Genomic DNA, 18,531 nt, shown 5'->3' on the forward strand with positions numbered 1-18,531 from the left:
GAAAATGTCCTTTTTCCCGCCCGCTACCGCACTTAGTGCAAACCTGGGATGATTCGCCCTTGGAGTCATACAGCAATTCATGGATTGGGAAATCCTCATTTTATTCCAGTTGAGAACAAGTTTTTCCCTTCTCTTAGTTTGAAATCTTTATGTGATCCCGAGACATCTTCAGTAAATCATAACCAGGCTTCTGAGGACCAATTTTTGAAGAGAGTACCATCAATCTCTTACCTGACAGGACCTGATGAAGATACACATGCCAACACAGTCAGAATTTAAGCTTACCTAGATAGTAGTTCAAAACTGTCTGGAATAACACGTTCAGAACATGTATTAGAAAAGAAACACACAAAGAACTTTGCAACAATGTTCGGAGGATGTCACAATAGCAGCAATGCCTCTGTTGGCCTTTTATAATGGAGAGTTCTCATCCTCATTAGAATGATCATTCACATCACACTGTCAAGATCAGTTTTGGAATATTGTCCACAGCTCATTATAAAATTTGGAATATTTGTCTCACCACATTAAATGTGCTGTATACTATTATAGCTGAGTGAGGAATTGGGGTAGATGAATGAACTCTATCAGTAAAATATATTAGAAACAAAAACAGAATTTATTGCAAATTGGGAATGATCCAATTCCTGGTTCAAATCAGATAACCTGAAAAGTTTGACTGCAGATTTGGCATTGTGTATGGAATGCAGGAAATTAAATAGTTTATTGTAAACTTACGGTACATATACACTTTGAGGCCATGGACGGAATTTTCCCAAATTTGCACTAAGTGTGGTAGCGGGTGGGTAAAACGACGTTTTACCCGACTGCCACAAAAGCGGGTTTTCACACCATATCGTCCTGAACATTCATCATTATTTTTGCACTCCTGGGAAACATGCCGTTTCCATGGTGGGTGGGCTGTCAATTGCCCGCCCACCCGCCATCACCACGCTGGGCGCCACGTTTAAACTCCAGTCGCAAGCACACATCTCAGTGCTTCCAGTTCACCACTGCGGCATGGAAGACATGGCCCTGAAACTGAAGGAGACTGCAGCCCCCAGGTTCAGCTCTTCTCTTGAGCGACTTTTGGATGCCGTGGGGGCCAGCCAGGGTGTCCTCTAGCCCTGCTCTGGCCATAGGATGGGCAGCAACAGCACTAACCCGGCTTGGGAGGCGGTGGCAGCAGTGGTCAGTGCCAACGCCCTGCAAAAGAGGACAGCCGCCCAGTGCCACAAGAGGACGAATGATCTCTACCATTCCACCAGGCTAAGTCACTCATCTCATCACTCAACTCACATACTCTCAAACCCATCACACATCCACAGGGCCCGCACTCGCTGCCGGTTCAAGGGACATCACCATTCACTCTCTCACACACACCATCATTGTCCTCATCCCATCCATGGGACCACTCAACGTCGCACAGGTCAGGCATACTTGTCATCTGGACTGGCAGGCGTCCTGCTTCCACTTTCTCCATCTCTATCCATGCAGGACAAGCTCGCACACAACAAGAGAGAGAGGTCACAGACTGGTGGTGGAATGCTCAAAATCAAACTCCTCCCCCCAGACTTTGAAAACAGAGCCATCCAGGTGGCCAGTGAGGATCCGGACCGGTCCTGTGCTGACGGTGAGGTCGGCGCTGATCTCCCAAGTGAGGATCCAGCAGTGCAACATCCATCAGACAACCATGCCGTGAGTGATGTGTCCTCTTTCACAGGCCACTGCTATGCACGATTTATCTCTCCTTGCTTTTAAAGGCACATCTGCCAAACAGCCGACAGAGTCCATGACCCAGGGCCTCTGATCAAGCCCCAAAGAAACCTCTGACGAGGAATCTGGAGGCATCCTCCCTGAAGTCCCATCACATCGCTCGCCCATACCCTCCACCAGCGGAGAGACACACACCTTGGTGGGACCTCGCTTTAGAGTAGCCCAGGGATCACAATTTGGTGAGCACATCGCACTGTCTGATCCACTGCAGGTGGTGGCAGGGACTTCCCAGGTGTCCGGCACTCGGAGGACTGCTGGAGGCCAGAACGTTGCTGCGTCCGAGCCTAGAGATGGTCATGTCACAGTTGCTGGAGCTGCAAAGGCAAGCTCGGGAACATCAGGAAGAGATGGTGGCACCCTATCTCTTTAATATCTGTGACCACTTGGTGACGCTTTGATGCCTCTGCGTTGCTTGAGTGGGCAGATAAGCTAGGAGCCCGACCCCAATCACATCAATGTAGCTGCACCTGAAATGTCTCAGTTGCAGAGGAATGGTCACTTTCTACAGGCTTCCCCGAATGCACGGCCACTTCCCTCGCCCACCCTACACCCCCACCCCGAATGCTTGTGCGCTATATTCAACGGTAAGTCTGCATTTGCCCCGCTCCCCCTCACCCTCACAAATTGCCTCCGAGGCAGGGCTGCACTTGCCCCCTGCTCGCCCACACCTTCAAGAGTCGCCTCCGAGGCAGGGCGGCATTTAACCCCCGACTCCTGGCACCCCTGAAGCCTGCAAAGCGACAGTCGATCCTGGCAAGCTCTGCAGAATATTGCTATGCACTCACCTCCAGTTCACCCAAAGTGAAAGCCGCCAAGTGCACGTCGCCCCTGTGCTGTTGTGAAACACGTCGGCCTACTTTCCCGCCGACGTGGACAGGCGATCCAGCAGGGGTGCAAAGGCCTGGCAGGATGGCCCGATAATGATATGCTGGATGTATTACAATGACATTCCCGATGACCAAACGTGGGAAACGTGGGAGAGCGAGTGAGAGAGGTGGAGAGGATTAGGGAAGAAATCTCTGGTCAGCCCTTCCCCCAAACACTGGATATTAACATGAACATTCAATAATGAGTGAACGTAAAAACACATTGTTTTCTTCCACCAATAAAGAAATGTCCCTAACTCCCCTGTGACCATCAATGCATGCCAACCATGAGGCATGCCAGTACATCTAGCTCTTTACTAAGCTAGTCACAACAAATAGCGATGATGCACACATGAATAAAGTCAAACCAACGTAAAGCGAAATATTTGCAGTTGAAATTTAAATTAGAAAAACACCTATGCCATCTTTGTGCTTATAAGTCTTATGCTAATGGTGTTGGGCAGTAAAGTTGTGGCCATAATGCAGCCACCCTGTTTGTCCAGGAAGCTCTTTTATAGCCCGTCTGTACTTGCTGCATTGTCAGCTGCTGGCGGGTTTCACCGCTGAAAAGCTTCCTCCACCAAGTCTGCACTGGAGTGCTGCTTTGGGCTGCATTAGAGTGCTTCAGTTGGAGTTTGGTGAGAGAGGGACTTTTAAGGGTTAATTCCTATCCAAAGTGTAATCTTTCTTAAATTTAGCAACTAACTAAAAGTTGGTATTTGGGTTGGGAGAAGGTGAGTTTTAGTACAGCTTTAAAACAGGGGTTATACAGGCTCTGCTTGCAGCTGCAGATAGTTAATTATTTAACTGGCTTAAACAGGTGTTCAGAAGCCAGGTTCAGACAGCATAAAAGCAAGCCCTCTACAGTACTGCTTTTGACTGCTCTGGAATGCTGCTTTGGGGTGTATTAGTATGCTTCAGTTGGAGCTTGGTGAGAGAGGGATTTTGGTGAAGAGGGAAGGAGAGATCCTTTCATTTTTTTTACCTTTCCTCAGTAAGAAAAGCAGCAGCCTTGGTAAGTAGGACCTGGTGAGTATTTCTTCTGTCCTTAATATTCTCTAAACTAGAGGAAATTAAAGTAAAGGGAGTAACTTAAGGGTAAGTCATGGCAGGGCAGCTCGGTCAACTGGAATGCTTCTTCTGTGTGAGGTGAAGTCAGGGGCACTTCCAGTGACAAGGGCGATCATGTGTGCAGGAAGTGTCTCCAGCTGTAGCTACTTGAACTCCGTGTTTTGGAGCTGGAGCTGCAGCTGGAGTCACTGTGGAGCATCTGCAAGGATGAGATCTTCGTGGAATCACGTGCAGTGAGATGGTCACACCACAGGTAAAGAGTGCCCAGGCAGAAAGGGAATGGGTGACCACCAAACAGAGTAAAAGTATTAGGCAGGTGGTGCATGAATCCCCTGGGTCCATTTCCCTTTCCAACAGATTTGTTTTGGATACTGCTGGGGAAGATGGTTTCTAAGGAGAATGCAGCAACAGCCAAGTCCGTGGCACCACAAATGGCTCAGCTGCACAGAGGGGGAAGAAAGAGTGGGAGAGCAATAGTGATAGGGGATTCTATCATAAGGGGAACAGAAAGGTGTTTCTGTAGCCGCAGACTGACATCAGGATGGTATGTTGCCTCCCTGGTGCCAGGGTGAAGGATGTCACTGAGTGGCTGCAGGCCATTCTGAAGGGGGAGGATGAACAGCCAGAGGTCGTGGTCCATATCGATACCAATGACACAGGTAAAAAGAGGGATTAGGTCCTGAAAGCAGAATATAGGGAGCTAGGAAATAAATTTAAAAAGCAGGACTGCAAAGGTAGTAATCTCATGATTGCTCCCAGGCCACATGCTAGCACGATCAGGAATAGGAGAATAGACCAGATGAATGCGTGGCTGGAGAGATAGTGTAGGAGGGAGGGATTCAGATGCTTTGGGACTGATTCTGGGCAAGATGGGACATGTACAAGCTGGATGGGATGCACCGCAGCAGGACCGGGACCAATATCCTCGCAGGGGTATTTGCTAGTACTGTGGGGGAGGGTTTAAACTAGATTGGCAGAGGATGGGAATCTGAGCAGGGAGACACGAGAGGGAAAAAAGAAAGGAATGAAAGACACAAAAATAGAAAGCAAAAGTGGAAGACAGAGGAAACAAGGGCTGGCAGCCAATAGGGCCGTAATATGAAAAAAGATATAAAAAAATGCTAAAAAGACAAGTCTAAAGGCGCTGTATCTAAATGCACAGAGCATTTGCAATAATGTAGATGAATTAACAGTGCAAATAGTTGTCAATGGGCACAATATGACTGTGATTACAGAGACATGGCTGCAGGGTGACCAAGACTGGGAACTGAATATCCAAGGGTACTCGATATTTAGGGGAAAAACTCAACAAGTCTAACAGCATCTGTGGAGAGAAAAACAGTTAACGTTTCAAGTTTGTATGAGTCTTCTTCACTCTGAAGAGTCATATGGACTCGAAACGTTAACTCTATTTTTCCCTCCACAGATGCCATTAGGCCTGCTGAGCTTTTCCAGCATTTTCTGTTTTTGTTTCAGGTTTCCAGCATCTGCAGTATTTTGCTTTTATATTCGATATTTATGATGGCAAAAAGGAAAAGGAGGTGACATGGCTTTGTTGGTTAAGGATGAAATCAGTGCGATAGTGAGGGAGGATATTGGCTCAGAAAATCTAGATGTAGAATCAATCTGGGTGGAGCTAAGGACCAACAAGGGGTGGAAAACATTAGTGGGAGTTATCTGTAGGCCTCCAAACAGTAATGATAAGGTAGGGGATGGCATTAAACAGGAAATTAGACATACATGTAACAAGGGTGCTGCAGTAATCATGGGTGACTTTAATCTACATATAGACTGGGCAAAACAAATTAGCAATAATACTGTGGTGGATGAATTCCTGGAGTGTGTCCAAGATGGTTTGTTAGACAAGTATGTTGAGGAACCGACTAGGGAACAGACTATCCTAGATTTGGTATTGTGCAATGAGAAGGGGTTTATTAATAATCTTGTTGTGCGGGGTCCTTAAGGGAACAGTGACTGTAACATGTTAGGATTCTTTATTAGGAAGGAAAGTGGAGTAGTCAGATCTGAAACTAGGGTCATAAATCTTAACAAAGGAAACTATAAAGATATGGGGCATGAGTTGGCTAAGATAGATTGGGGGACATCATTAAAGGCATGATGGTGGATAGGCAATGGTTAATATTTAAGGAACAAGTGTATGCATTGCAACAGTTATACTTTCTTCTCTGGTGCAAAATCACAACAGGAAAAGCAGCCCAACCATGGCGAACAAAAGAAATTAGGGATAGTATTAGATCCAGAGAGAAGTCCTATAAAGTTGCTAGAAAAAGTAGCAAGCTTGAGGATCGGGAGTAGTTTAGAATTCATCAAAGGAGAACCAAGAGATTGATTTAAGAGGGGAAAAATAGAGCATGAGAGTAAACTTGCAAGGAATATAAAGGCGGAGCATAAAAGCTTCTATAAGAATGCAAAAAGAAAAAGATTAGTGGAGACAAATGTAGGTCCCTTACAGTCTGAGACAGGAGAAATTACAATGGAGAACAAGGAAATGGCAGAGCAATTAAACAATCACTTTAGTTCTGTCTTCATGGAGGAAGACACAAATAACTTCCCAGAAATTCTAGGGAACTAAGGGTCGAGTGAGACAGAGGAATTGAAGGAAATTAGTATTACTAAAACAATAGTGCTGGAGAAATTAATGGAATTAAAAGCCAATAAATCCCCATGGCCCAGTAATCTACATCCTAGGGTACTAAAGGAGGTGGCTATGGAAATAGCATTGGTTGTCATCTTCCAAAATTCTGTCGATTTTGGAACAGCCCCGACAGATTGCAGCATAGCAAATGTAACCCCACTATTTAAAAAAAGGAGGGAGGGATAAAAAGCAAATTGCAGGCCAGTTAGCCAAACATCAGTAGTTGGGGAAAATGCTAGGCCAGGATTTTCCGGGCGGGGGGGGGCGGGGCCCACTCGCCAACGCATAAAATGTCGCGGGATGACGTCGGGCAGAACTCCCGATGTCACCCCGCCCCATTTAAATTTTCAGGTAGGCGGGGGCTCAGCAAAATCAGCTGTGCGCCCGCCGACCTGTCAATGACCAATTGAGGCAATTGACAGAGTCATTAAACTAATGAATGGACCTGCCCGTCCAACCTTAAGGTTGGCGGGTAGGCCAGGGGCTCTGGCGGACATTAGAAAAAGCATGAAACCTCATCCACGGGCGGGATGAGGTTTCATGTTGGTTTTAAAAAATGTAATTAAAGTATATGTAAAAGTTATGGACATGTCCCAACTCATGTGACAGTGTCACATGAGGGGACATGTCAGGGAGTTTTTTTTTATTTTTCACATTTTTTAATGTACAGCCGATCTCCCTGAGGTAGCACTTAGCCTCAGGGAGGTGAACGCGCTCCTTTGTGCGCATGTGTGAAAGAGCGCACTCTCGGCTCAGGGAGTTCCCACCCCCACCCTCCCCCCCGGCCCGCACAGGGAGCGCATAGCGCTTCTGTGTGGACATCACGCTGGGTGGGCCTTAATTGGCCCGCCCACGTAAAATGGCGGCGATCGGAGGTGTGCCTCCACGCGCCCGCTCTTAAAATCCCCCCCCCACCGACAGGAGGAAAATTCTGCCCCTAGAGTATATCATAAAGGATATGATAACAGTACAATTAGAAAATATCAACGGAATTAGATAAAGTCAACATGGAATTATGAAAGGGAAATCATGTTTGACAAACCTCCTGGAGTTTTTTGAGGACCTAGAATATATAAGGGAGAACCAGCGGATGTGGTGTATTTGGAATTTCAGAAAGCTTTTGATAAAGTCCCACATAAGAGATTAGTGTGTAAAATTAAAGCACATAGGATTTTGGGTAACATATTGGCATGGATTGAGAGTTGGTTAGTAGACAGGAAACAGAGTATGAATAAACAGGTCTTTTTCGGAATGGCAGGCAGTGACTAGTGGGGTACCGCAGGGATCAGTGCTTGGGCCCCAGCTATTCACAATATACATCAATAATTTGGATGAGGGAACCACATGTTTCCAAGTTTGCTGACGACACAAAATTTGGTGGGTATGTGAGCAGTGAGGAGGGTGTTAAGAGGCTTCGAGGCATTTTAGATAGGTTGAATGAGTGGGCAAATATGTGGCAGATGCAGTATAATGTGGATAAGTGTGAAGTTTTCCACTTTGGTAGGAAAAACAGAATGGCAGAGTATTATTTAAATGGTGATAGATTGGGAAATGTTGATGTACAAAGGGCCCAGCCAACAAAACTCACATCCCATGAATGAAATTTTTAAAAAATCACTGAAAGCAAGCATGCAGGTGCAGCAAGCAGTTAAGAAGGCAAATGGTATGTTGGCCTTCATTGTGAGAGGACTTGAGTACAGGAGCAAGAATGTCTTACTGCAGCTGTACAGGGCTTTGGTGGGACCACACCTGGAGTATTGTGTGCAGTTTTGGTCTCCTTACCTAAGAAAGGATATACTTGCTATTGAGGAAGTGCTGTGAAGGTTCACCAGACTGATTCCTGTGATGGCAGGATCGTCATATGAGGAGAGATTGGACCAACTAGGCCTGTATTCACTGGAGTTTAGAACAATGAGAGGGGATATCATTAAAATGTATAAAATTCTGACAGGGTTGGACAGACTGGATTCAGGGATGATGTTTCTTCTGGCTGGGGGATCTAGAACAGGAGGTCACAGTCTCATGATACAGGGTAGACCATTTAGGACTGAGATGAGGAGAAACTTCTTCACTCAGATGATGGTGAACCTATGGAGTTCTCTACCACAGAAGGCTGTGGAAGCCAAGTCACTGAATATATTGTTGAAAGAGATAGATAAATTTCTGGACTCTAAAGGCATCAAGGGGTATGAGGACAGAGCGGGAGTATGGTGTTGAGATAGAGGATCAGCCATGCTCATACTGAATGGCGGAGCAGGCTTGAAGGGCCGAATGACCTACTCCTGCTCCTATTTTCTTTGTTTCTATGTTTCTATCATACCATCTCCCGTGCATGCCATCACCAACAGAAACAGCACGCCTGTAGTATCTGATGCGCGCCTGTAGTATCTGATGCGCGCCACTGGTTTGAAGCCTCATAAAATTTACCCGTGTTAAATTATTAAAAGGAAACTCTGGTGTAATTACTTCCTGTTCAAAAGTACTTCCTCCTTTCAAAAAGAGAATATACAGATCAGAAATGTATTTGATGGTTCAGTAAAAATACCAATTTTATCATATACAGTCAGTCCTTGCTAGGCTACTCCAGAAAATTGGCTAATGGGGAATATCGTCATACATCTTGGAATTGCTCCATAGGAAAGAATGGAGGCAACAATTTTGTACTAACGTGAGTCAGTGAGACAACAAGAAATCACGCTCTTAACATCTCAGTGGAGTGCAATAAGCCAGATGTGGTCATTCCATCATTTGTTTTCCTACTACACTACCTTCCAAAAAAACTCACTCCTGTAAAGATGTAATTGCTTGACCAAGAGATTTCCTAACTCTGATAGAAAGGTTCAGGCAATTAGAAAGCACTTGGACTTGAATCCAATTATGAAGCTGCCTTCTAATACTTTCAAATGTCTCTAATTTTTTCCAATTGCTGTCTTTGTCTGCCAACTATACACTTTGGCAAACACTGTTTTCGTGGGATTAATAGGGCATTGCTTACTTGTAGATTCTGCTGACTGGTTAGATGGCACTGAACTATTAGTTAATAAAAGGTTATGATCTGCTTTTAGCTAACTGAGCAATTGCAGATTGAAACACTCCTAGATTGTTCAGCTCCATCATTATAAGTGGTACTGAAGTGCTTTTATTGTTCATCTTTCTATGTGCCCTCTATGATATAGAGACATCCCAAATAAAAGCACAAGATTAAGTGGATCTGTGGCTATGTGCGTGGGAAGCAGAAATTTTACTATTTCAATTTTGAGCAGTTATAGTAGTTTATCATTTGAAAAAAAGAATCAACATACCTGACCATTCTAGAGCAAAGTTCAGGATTACTGCATTCAGCTCCCATCTATTGGTCCCTGATATTTGTAGGAGGGAGTAAACCTTGAAATAGAAATGCGAAGGTCCTGCCAAATTTAATGGCAGGTCCTCACTATCATCTTTTAAAAATTCTTTTTCCTGCCTAACAGCCAGCCAGATTGACAGATTAGCTGGCCACCAGGTGAGAATGCCAGTGGTAGAAGGTTGCAGCCTTCTGGGGATAGCCTCTGGCAACCGGGAAACAGCATGGGTTACTGGCAGGGTGTCAAACCAGCAATTGAGAGGTACGAGAGGCAAAAGACATGGATTGGCTGTGTGCATCAAACTGGCAATCAAGGGTAAAGAGGAGAAAACATGAGACATCACAGATTTGTGGGAGGCATTGTGAAACTACAAATCAGGAGATGGGTGGTGGTGTGGTTGCAGTAGACATCATGGATTGGGTCAACTCATTGCTGCAGAAGATTTTGCTTGAGGTGTCAAGAGGGCGGAATCACTTTTGATCCTACGGGCTTATAAACAGTGTTATAAAAAAACAATTAACCTGCTGGATCTGGCTGTTGCTGCCTCCATTTAACTACTAGGTTCCCTTTGGAAACCTATGCAGGAGGGATTAAATTCAGATTTGATGCAAGCATATCAGCAATAGAGTCTTGTTTGAGTATTATAATTATAGGCCCGCCTCTCCAGTGTGGGTTACTCAGATGCCCCAAAAGCCATTGCAGTTAATGCTCACAACAGATTGGGGTCTGGTTTTGAAAATTTATCTCTGCAACACCCCTTCAACACCCCCACCCCACAAACCTCGCACCATCTACAATCTGTTGTGTGGTATTAAAATTACCCACATTAGGTCTGGAACTGGAGGTCAAACATAAAGTGGACTGGCGCACAAACTCACTACCTCGTCATTGCGGTTTTGTCATCTTCAGCCAGGCATCAAATTACTAGAATGTGTTGAGGCAATAGCTGTCAAATCAGTTCTGTCTCATTAAAAGCAGCCTTTCTGTCAGTTCATCACCAGTAGCTAGAATGAACACTGGATATGGGGAAGTAAGTACCACAAACCGTCCTGTCCGTCAGCAGAAAGAATTGGAGTGATGAATAAAACTGTAGGGCTTAAATGTGGTGGAAAATGGATTAACAATAATAAAAAGCCAAACTATTGGTATCCTTTGAGTAGTTGTATCATCAAAGATTAACCCAACTCATAAGTGATATTAAAAAGTCCTATTTGTGTGACACTTGGAAGGAAATGTGAATAATTCAATGCATACAGAATTAAACTGCCTACCCAAAATCCACAAACAGGACTGTCCTGGCAGACCGATCATGTCGGCCTGTTCCTGCCTCACGGAACTCATTTCTCGCTATCTTGACTCCCTTCTCTCTCCCCTTGTCCAGTCCCTTTCCACCTACATCCATGATTCCTCTATGACACCTTACGTCACATCAACAATTTCCAGTTCCCTGGCCCCAACCGCCTCCTCTTCACCATGGACGTCCAATCCCTCTACACCTCCATCCCCCACCGGGATGGTCTGAGGGCACTCTGCTTCTTCCTCGAACAGAGGCCCGAACAATCCCCATCCACCACTACTCTCCTCCATCTGGCTGAACTTGTTCTCACACTGAACAATTTCTCCTTTAACTCCTCTCACTTCCCCCAAATAAAAGGTGTGGCAAAGCATGGGCCCCAGCTATGCCTGTCTCTTTATGGGGTATGTGGAACATTCCTTGTTCCAGTCCTACTCCGGCCCCCTCCCACAACTTTCTCCAGTACATCGATGATTACTTCGGTGCTGCTTCATGCTCTCGTCGGGACCTGGAAAAATTTATTAATTTTGCTTCCAATCTCCACCCCTCCATCATTTTCACATGGTCCATCTCTGACACTTCTCTTCCCTTCCTTGACCTCTCTGTCTCAATTTCTGGTGATAGACTGTCCACCAATATCCATTACAAGCCTACCGACTCCCACAGCTACCTTGACTACAGCTCCTCACACCCCACTTCCTATAAGGACTCCATCCCATTCTCTCAGTTCCTTCGCCTCCATCGCATCTGTTATGATGATGCTACTTTCAAAAGCAGTTCCTCTGACATGTCCTCCTTCTTCCTTAACCGAGGTTTTCCACCCACGGTGGTTGACAGGGCCCTCAACCGTGTCTGGCCCATCTCCCGCGCATCCGCCCTCACACCTTCCTCTCCCTCCCAGAACCATGATAGGGTCCCCCTTGTCCTCACTTATCACCCCACCAGCCTCCGCATTCAAAGGATCATCCACCGCCATTTCCACCAACTCCAGCATGATGCCACCACCAAACACATCTTCCCTTCACCCCCCCTGGTGGCATTCCATAGGGATCGTTCCCTCCATGAGACCCTGGTCCACTCCTCCATCTCCCCCTACTCCTCCTCCCACAGCACCTCCCCATGCAAACGCAGAAGATGCAGCACCTGCCCCTTCACTTCCTCTCTCCTCACCATCCAAGGGCCCAAACACTCCTTTCAAGTGAAGCAGCATTTCACTTGCACTTCCCCCAACTTAGTCTACTGCATTCGGTGCTCCCAATGCGGTTTCCTCTACATTGGAGAGACCAAAAGCAGACTGGGTGACCGCTTTGCAGAACACCTTCGGTCTGTCTGCAAGAATGACCCAGACCTCCCTGTCGCTTGCCATTTCAACACTCCACCCTGCTCTCTTGCCCACATGCCTGTCCTTGGCTTGCTGCATTGTTCCAGTGAAGCTCAACGCAAACTGGAGGAACACCACCTCATCTTCCAACTAGGCACTTTACAGCCTTCCGGACTGAATATTGAGTTCAACAATTTTAGATCTTGAACTCTCTCCTCCATCCCCACCCCCTTCCCGTTTCTTCCCCCTCCTTTTTGTTTTTTCCAATAATTTATAGATTTTTTCTTTTCCCACCTATTTCCACTAATTTTAAACTTATTTCCACCATTGTTTATTTCTACCTTTTAGTATTCCCCACCCCCACTAGACCTTATCTGTCCTGTCTTATACTCTTAATTAGCACATTCCTTTAAATAATATCACCACCTTCAACACCTCTTTGTTCTTTTGTTTGTGACAGCTTTTGGTTATCTCCACCTATCACTGGCTGCTTGTCCCAACAAACTGCCCCTCCACCCCCCCACCCTTAAACCAGCTTATATTCCACCCCTTTCCTAATTTTACTTAGTTTTGTTGAAGGGTCATGAGGACTTGAAACGTCAACTGTACTCTTCTCCGCCGATGCTGCCAGACCTGCTGAGTTTTTCCAGGTATTTCTGTTTCTGTTTTTGTGCTGAATCTGGCTTTTCCCCCAACCCTGAGAATCTAGAATAAGAATTAAGGTACTCAATTCCAGAGTTATTCATCTCCGATTTACATGAGGCAGCTGGTAAACAAAAGAACATCCTCCTTCATATCTTCTGACAGACCTCTGCGTGCAAAGAGCATCAGTTATTCTTACATAAGGAAATGTTGGAGATGTTGGTAAGGTTGGGAAAGATGACACTAAATAGCATGGCTGAGAATGGATAAGATGAGTCAAAGGTGAGTTTTAAAAAACACCCTCACATTCAAAATACAAAAATGAACAAATATTATTCCTAAATTAATTCAACCACAACTTGCCGTTTAATAAATGTGCACTGCTATAGACTTACTAAATGTCACCTATGACAGTGTACACTGACTCATTTTGCTATGAATGCACGCATTATTTTAAAAATAAACACAGCCCTGTATTTCTAATGGGGTTTGCAACCTGCATAACTCATGTAGATTTAAAATGTAATACCTTGCATTCCCTATGTTAAGAATCCTTGTGCTACTACTTTAGCGCATCATTTGTTATTGACATCAGTCCAGGAATGTATTAAGAAATTCTTATTTCTGGTATTGTATAGAAGAATGGGGCAGAAATGAGAATATTTGAGTTCATAAATTAATAAATTATTGTTTCTCTTTGCAGTGTTTATCATGGCATCTGGACTTCTGGTCTATCCTTTTGGATTGAACTCACCCCTTGTACAGAAATATTGTGGAAATTCCAGCATCTATCACGCAGCAGATTGTCAGATTGGATGGGGTTACATGCTAGCCATCGTTGGAGTCATGCTTGCAGTCTTTTTGCCTTTCTTCTCCAAATATGCACCTAAAGAATCCAGTTCACCAACTCCAATACCTACAATTTTATAGTACTTGTTACTAAAAAGGGACAAATGTATCACTGTTTAAAAAAAAAAAATCCTGCTTTTTAGACTTTCAGAAATGAACAAAAGATATGAAAGCACTTCTTTAAGCTATGAAACAGCAAAATAAGGTCAATTTGATTTAAGTGACCCAAAGTGCATTACATGAAAAGTCTTCCTGATTTCCTCAAAGTACACAGTCAGCTGCCAACGTTAGCAATTTATGCAAAATGCTGTAAGGAAATCAGTTACAAAATATGTCCTGTGAGTAGTATTGCTGTTACACTAACAACCTGAAGCAAATATCTATTAATTCAGGCAATTTGTACCATCACCTGGATTGGCTGTAGTTTCCAGGAAACTACGAGGTTGGGTGACAGTCAGATGTAAGAGGGTTCAATATGTTGAAGAATTTCAGTTATTGTGAACAAAGTAACAGGAATGGTCTCAGTGAAGACATCACAGTAACAAAATAGCTACATGGTGTTTACTAGTTCCTAAGAAGGAAACGGAAGCTTATGCTGTTCAGTGCAGCCTTGAAACCAAGAACGGTGAACAAATTAGAGAATAAAGAGCAATTCTCTGGTTATAGGGTTCCTTTTTCCAAAGTATTCTTCTGTTCAATGCCTGTGAACATAAGAATAAACTTTTAATTAGTGTACAGGACTGCCAGGAAACATATCTAGAAATGTGCATTTTTGAGATCAAAATGACAAACGGACGTTTAATCAGCAGACAACCAGAATATACTGAAGATTTCAGATAACTCCAGTTTTAAAAGCAAAGCATAACTTGTCAAATAACTGGAGATCTTGTCTTACTTTATAATATAAGATCAAAATTTCAGTCATGGACCTCACACTGAGACTTTTATCAAATGTTAGCAGATGGGTATAAAAAGGAACAAACTATGGACCAAGGATTGCATATACAAGTATTTCTAACCAATGTTGGAAGATCAAAACAGTGCTTAAGTTCTCAAAGGGCCTGCACACTACTAAAATCTATGAAAGCATTTCATGCACTCCTCTCCACTAATGGCTTTTACGATCAATCAGTATGTTTAACTTTTAAATACAGAACCTCAAAATCAACCATTTGACCTTTATGTCAGTATAAAACAGATCAGAACATGTACTATAACCATAATGAAACAAATTCAGAACGAACATATGGATAAATACTCCATATGGTTTTTAACCTTCTTCAGTTATAGCTTAATACAATGGTACCCATTTAACATGCAATGAAATTCCTTCTTATTAACTCATTCACTACACACATTGCCACTTGCTGTGTATATGTCCATTCTGCATAGCTCCAAGAGACATCGCATCAATCTTCTTGGAGTCTAGGAACTACAGTGGTAATGTTGCCAAATAGAATTAGCCAATAAACTAAGATTTCTTCCCTCTCTACAGATGCCTCAATCTATTACTAGTGTAATATTTTAAGATAATGATGTAATGACAACTTTTTAAGAAATTAAGTTGATTTTACACAAAGCATTTTCAAAGAAAGCAGTTAGAAATCTCACTGCTAGGTTTAGATTTACCAGATTTCTTGGTGTTTCATTGACTTACAATTGCTTTTAGTGAAGCTATTGCTTTATTATTTTTCATTTAAACTGATTACATCTTTACCTACTTAGATGGGGATCATTGATCATCATCAGACATACTATTATCTATTTGTTGTACAATATTCAACAGTGTTGTAACTCTATTCACTACAATACTAGATATACATGCTATTCTTAAGCCAAACAGTCTGAATGTTAATGCCACATAGCGCTGGCATAATCTTGAACCAAATAAAGCATTAAACTATTCAATACATCTCTGTTAATCAAACACTAATTAAATTGTCATCTTAAATTTGGAACAGACATCCCCTATCCAATAGTTTCTTTATTGTATGTTTAAATTGATCTATGAGCCTAGAGCCTTTAATAATACTGATAGGACACAAACTTATCAATAAAGCAGCAACATTAAAATGGCTTATTCTCATCACCAGTAGCGTTTCATACCTTTTTCTCTACTTCCAAATGCTAATTGATTGTGATGGACTTTCCACACCAGAAAATTCTTTAGCCAGTCTGGCTAGCAAATTAAGATAACAGCTATTTAATGAGATTCACCGAACTAGGATTTTTCTGTTTCTTTCACCAGGGTGGTTCCACTAATTTGCAAATAAAATATCAAAAGACATACGGTTCTCATTTACCCTACAATGAGATAAATTTAATCCTTTAATTTTTATGTTCTGAGTTAGGATTTGGACTAGGACAGATTAAAAGAATAATTGGAAGCTTCTTGTCTGATGTTAAAATATATTCAAATATGATTATTAGAAAAGACCGTAAATGCAGGTAACATCATTAAAATCTGAGGATATCACATTTTATTTCAGAGCTCCATCCATCCAGAACATGTATTTGAAGTCCAAAAGAAAATCAATAGATATCGGGCATAAATACCTATTGGTGAAAGAATATGCAACTAAGATTCCACTGTCCATCTATTTAGGTATTGTATCTGCAAAAGTGATCTTTAGCAGCCAAAAACTCACCCCTACATTGACAAGATTCAATGCAGTTTCAGATCAATAGAAAGATTGGATCAGAATAGAATTTGAAAGCAGTGACAATAACCTAATAAATGCATCTGATTTTGCCTTTTTTAAAAAATTTTACTTTTTTGTTTACAGTCCAGCAGGCAAAACAAATTCTGAGATTAAGCTATCATTACTTACTTTCTTTGACGAAATGAAATGACCGAATTATACCACTGGCCACCTAACAACGTGGAATTCTCAATTTAGACACCTTGAGGAAGATTTCCACTTTGTGTAGTAAAATTGCCAGCACATTCTTTCTAAATGTATTTGCATAACACACATATAGAAAATCTTCTCCCCCTATCTCTAGAATATGTAGCTTCATTGGTTTGGCCTGCATTCAGGTCTCCGTGTAGTCTAGGCCAGCTTGTTTTTGTAGCAATATACATATTTCCCTCAATTTTTTAACATTTTATCCTGCCTACATCCGCCTGATTCTTTAACCAAAACATTGGGGCAGAAGCCCCTCGCAGCTGATCCCACAATTTTTCATCTTCAGTTGATTGGAGGAAACCATACAACACTAGTTCTTTATTCTCTACCCATAGTCCATTCCCATCTAACCAAACTGATGTGAGATATTTAGCTCGTCAGGCACCTCAAGAAGATGTCTAGCCAGAAGTTGGCAAAATCACATACACGATTAACAGATCAGTGTTAAGACTATCCTGGGACTCAGCCACAACCACAGAGAGTGGGTAATTAAACTGCCAAGTTGTTCAATGCTTTTTAGATTTCATGGAAGAGTCCAAAATTTTCTTTCACAACTGAAATATATGTTTTATGTGAATGGAATGCAAAATGGAACAACTTTCTTATTGCCAATCTCTTCCATTTAAAGCGCAGAATGGTATTCCAAACCTTAAGGAACAACAGCATTTTCAACAGTATGTACTTAAAATGGATGAAATAACTACAAAATGATTCTATTCCTCTGTCTTACACCCATGTTCTGACCAAACCAATTTGTGCCTTTTATTATCTAACAGCAAGAAGCGTCAATAAACAAGATAACCAGGTTTTCAACTTAACGGTTCGTACAAAAGAAGGTTTTGTACATTGTGTACAAAAAGTGTGTGTTACATGTTTGGAATTCTGTTTTGATATTTTTTCCTTTTTTGTGTGAACTGATTTCTAAATGTTTGGTGTAAAAAGTGGCTGTCCATTTTTCACAGAAAGTTCTGGCCAATAGAGTGGTGGTCAAAAACCAGTGTTTGTACTTCAAAAAGGTTTCAGGCCATGGTGAACGTTACAAAGTATTACAATCAGCTACCCTGGTAACTGCTTTAAATTCCAAAGTGAGAGCAGTCAACTTTGGGAATTAACCAGATTGACTGCTGGAGGCAAGAAGCCTTGTTCTACAACTAACTAAGTTGGCAATTTGACCAACAATCAAAGTTGTTTGGTGGCTGTTTTAATGTCTTACTGGTCTATTATTTAGTTGCTCTGAGCCGAAACCAGGGGTGTAGATTTAATTTCACCATTTAAAAAATTATCTTGAAATTATGCTGTGCAAAAATGTACATCTGTATGAAATTCCATTTCCATTATTTTTCCAGCGATGTAACTCATTTAAAAATAAACAATTCAATACTACTATTAACATTGACGACAAAGGAATTGCATATGAATATGTGAAGTGTCGCACGCTGATATTCGTTTATTTTAATATCAAATCCCAAGAAACTTGTTAATTCTGAGAACAACTGTTGAAGAAAGCCAACAGTTCCATAAGGCCAAGAAGAAAAGTTTTCACTGTGCACTTGTGTGCAAAATGCTTAACATGCTTGTCATAAAATTCCCCAAGTATTTAGCTTTGACTACTAGAAAAAGTGATGATTTCTAGATTATTTTAATAACTTAAATAACAGCAGCTTGTTTAGTATAACTGGTCAAACATCAGCTGTCTTGTTTAAACCATATTGAAAGAAATGTATTCATTTTGTCGCAATACAGTAACATTAGTATATTAGAATATATTTTTGCCATTTACTTTTCATTTTACTGAGGGTGATG

General features: G+C 42.3%; 1 protein-coding gene across 1 annotated transcript in view; it reads left to right on the top strand.

Annotated features, from left to right (window-relative positions):
* The window catches only part of lhfpl7 (LHFPL tetraspan subfamily member 7), a 265,707-nt gene extending 247,596 nt beyond the window's left edge, over positions 1–18,111 (top strand). Inside the window, exon 3 of the mRNA XM_078548087.1 lies at positions 13,674–18,111. Within this exon, the coding sequence (XP_078404213.1) occupies positions 13,674–13,900 (227 nt within the window). The 3' untranslated portion in view covers positions 13,901–18,111. The remainder of the gene's footprint in view (positions 1–13,673) is intronic.
* The last annotated feature ends 420 nt before the right edge of the window (positions 18,112–18,531 follow it).

The sequence above is a fragment of the Cetorhinus maximus genome, chromosome 9, assembly GCF_964194155.1.
Source record: "Cetorhinus maximus chromosome 9, sCetMax3.hap1.1, whole genome shotgun sequence".
Classification (NCBI taxonomy): Eukaryota; Metazoa; Chordata; class Chondrichthyes; order Lamniformes; family Cetorhinidae; genus Cetorhinus; species Cetorhinus maximus.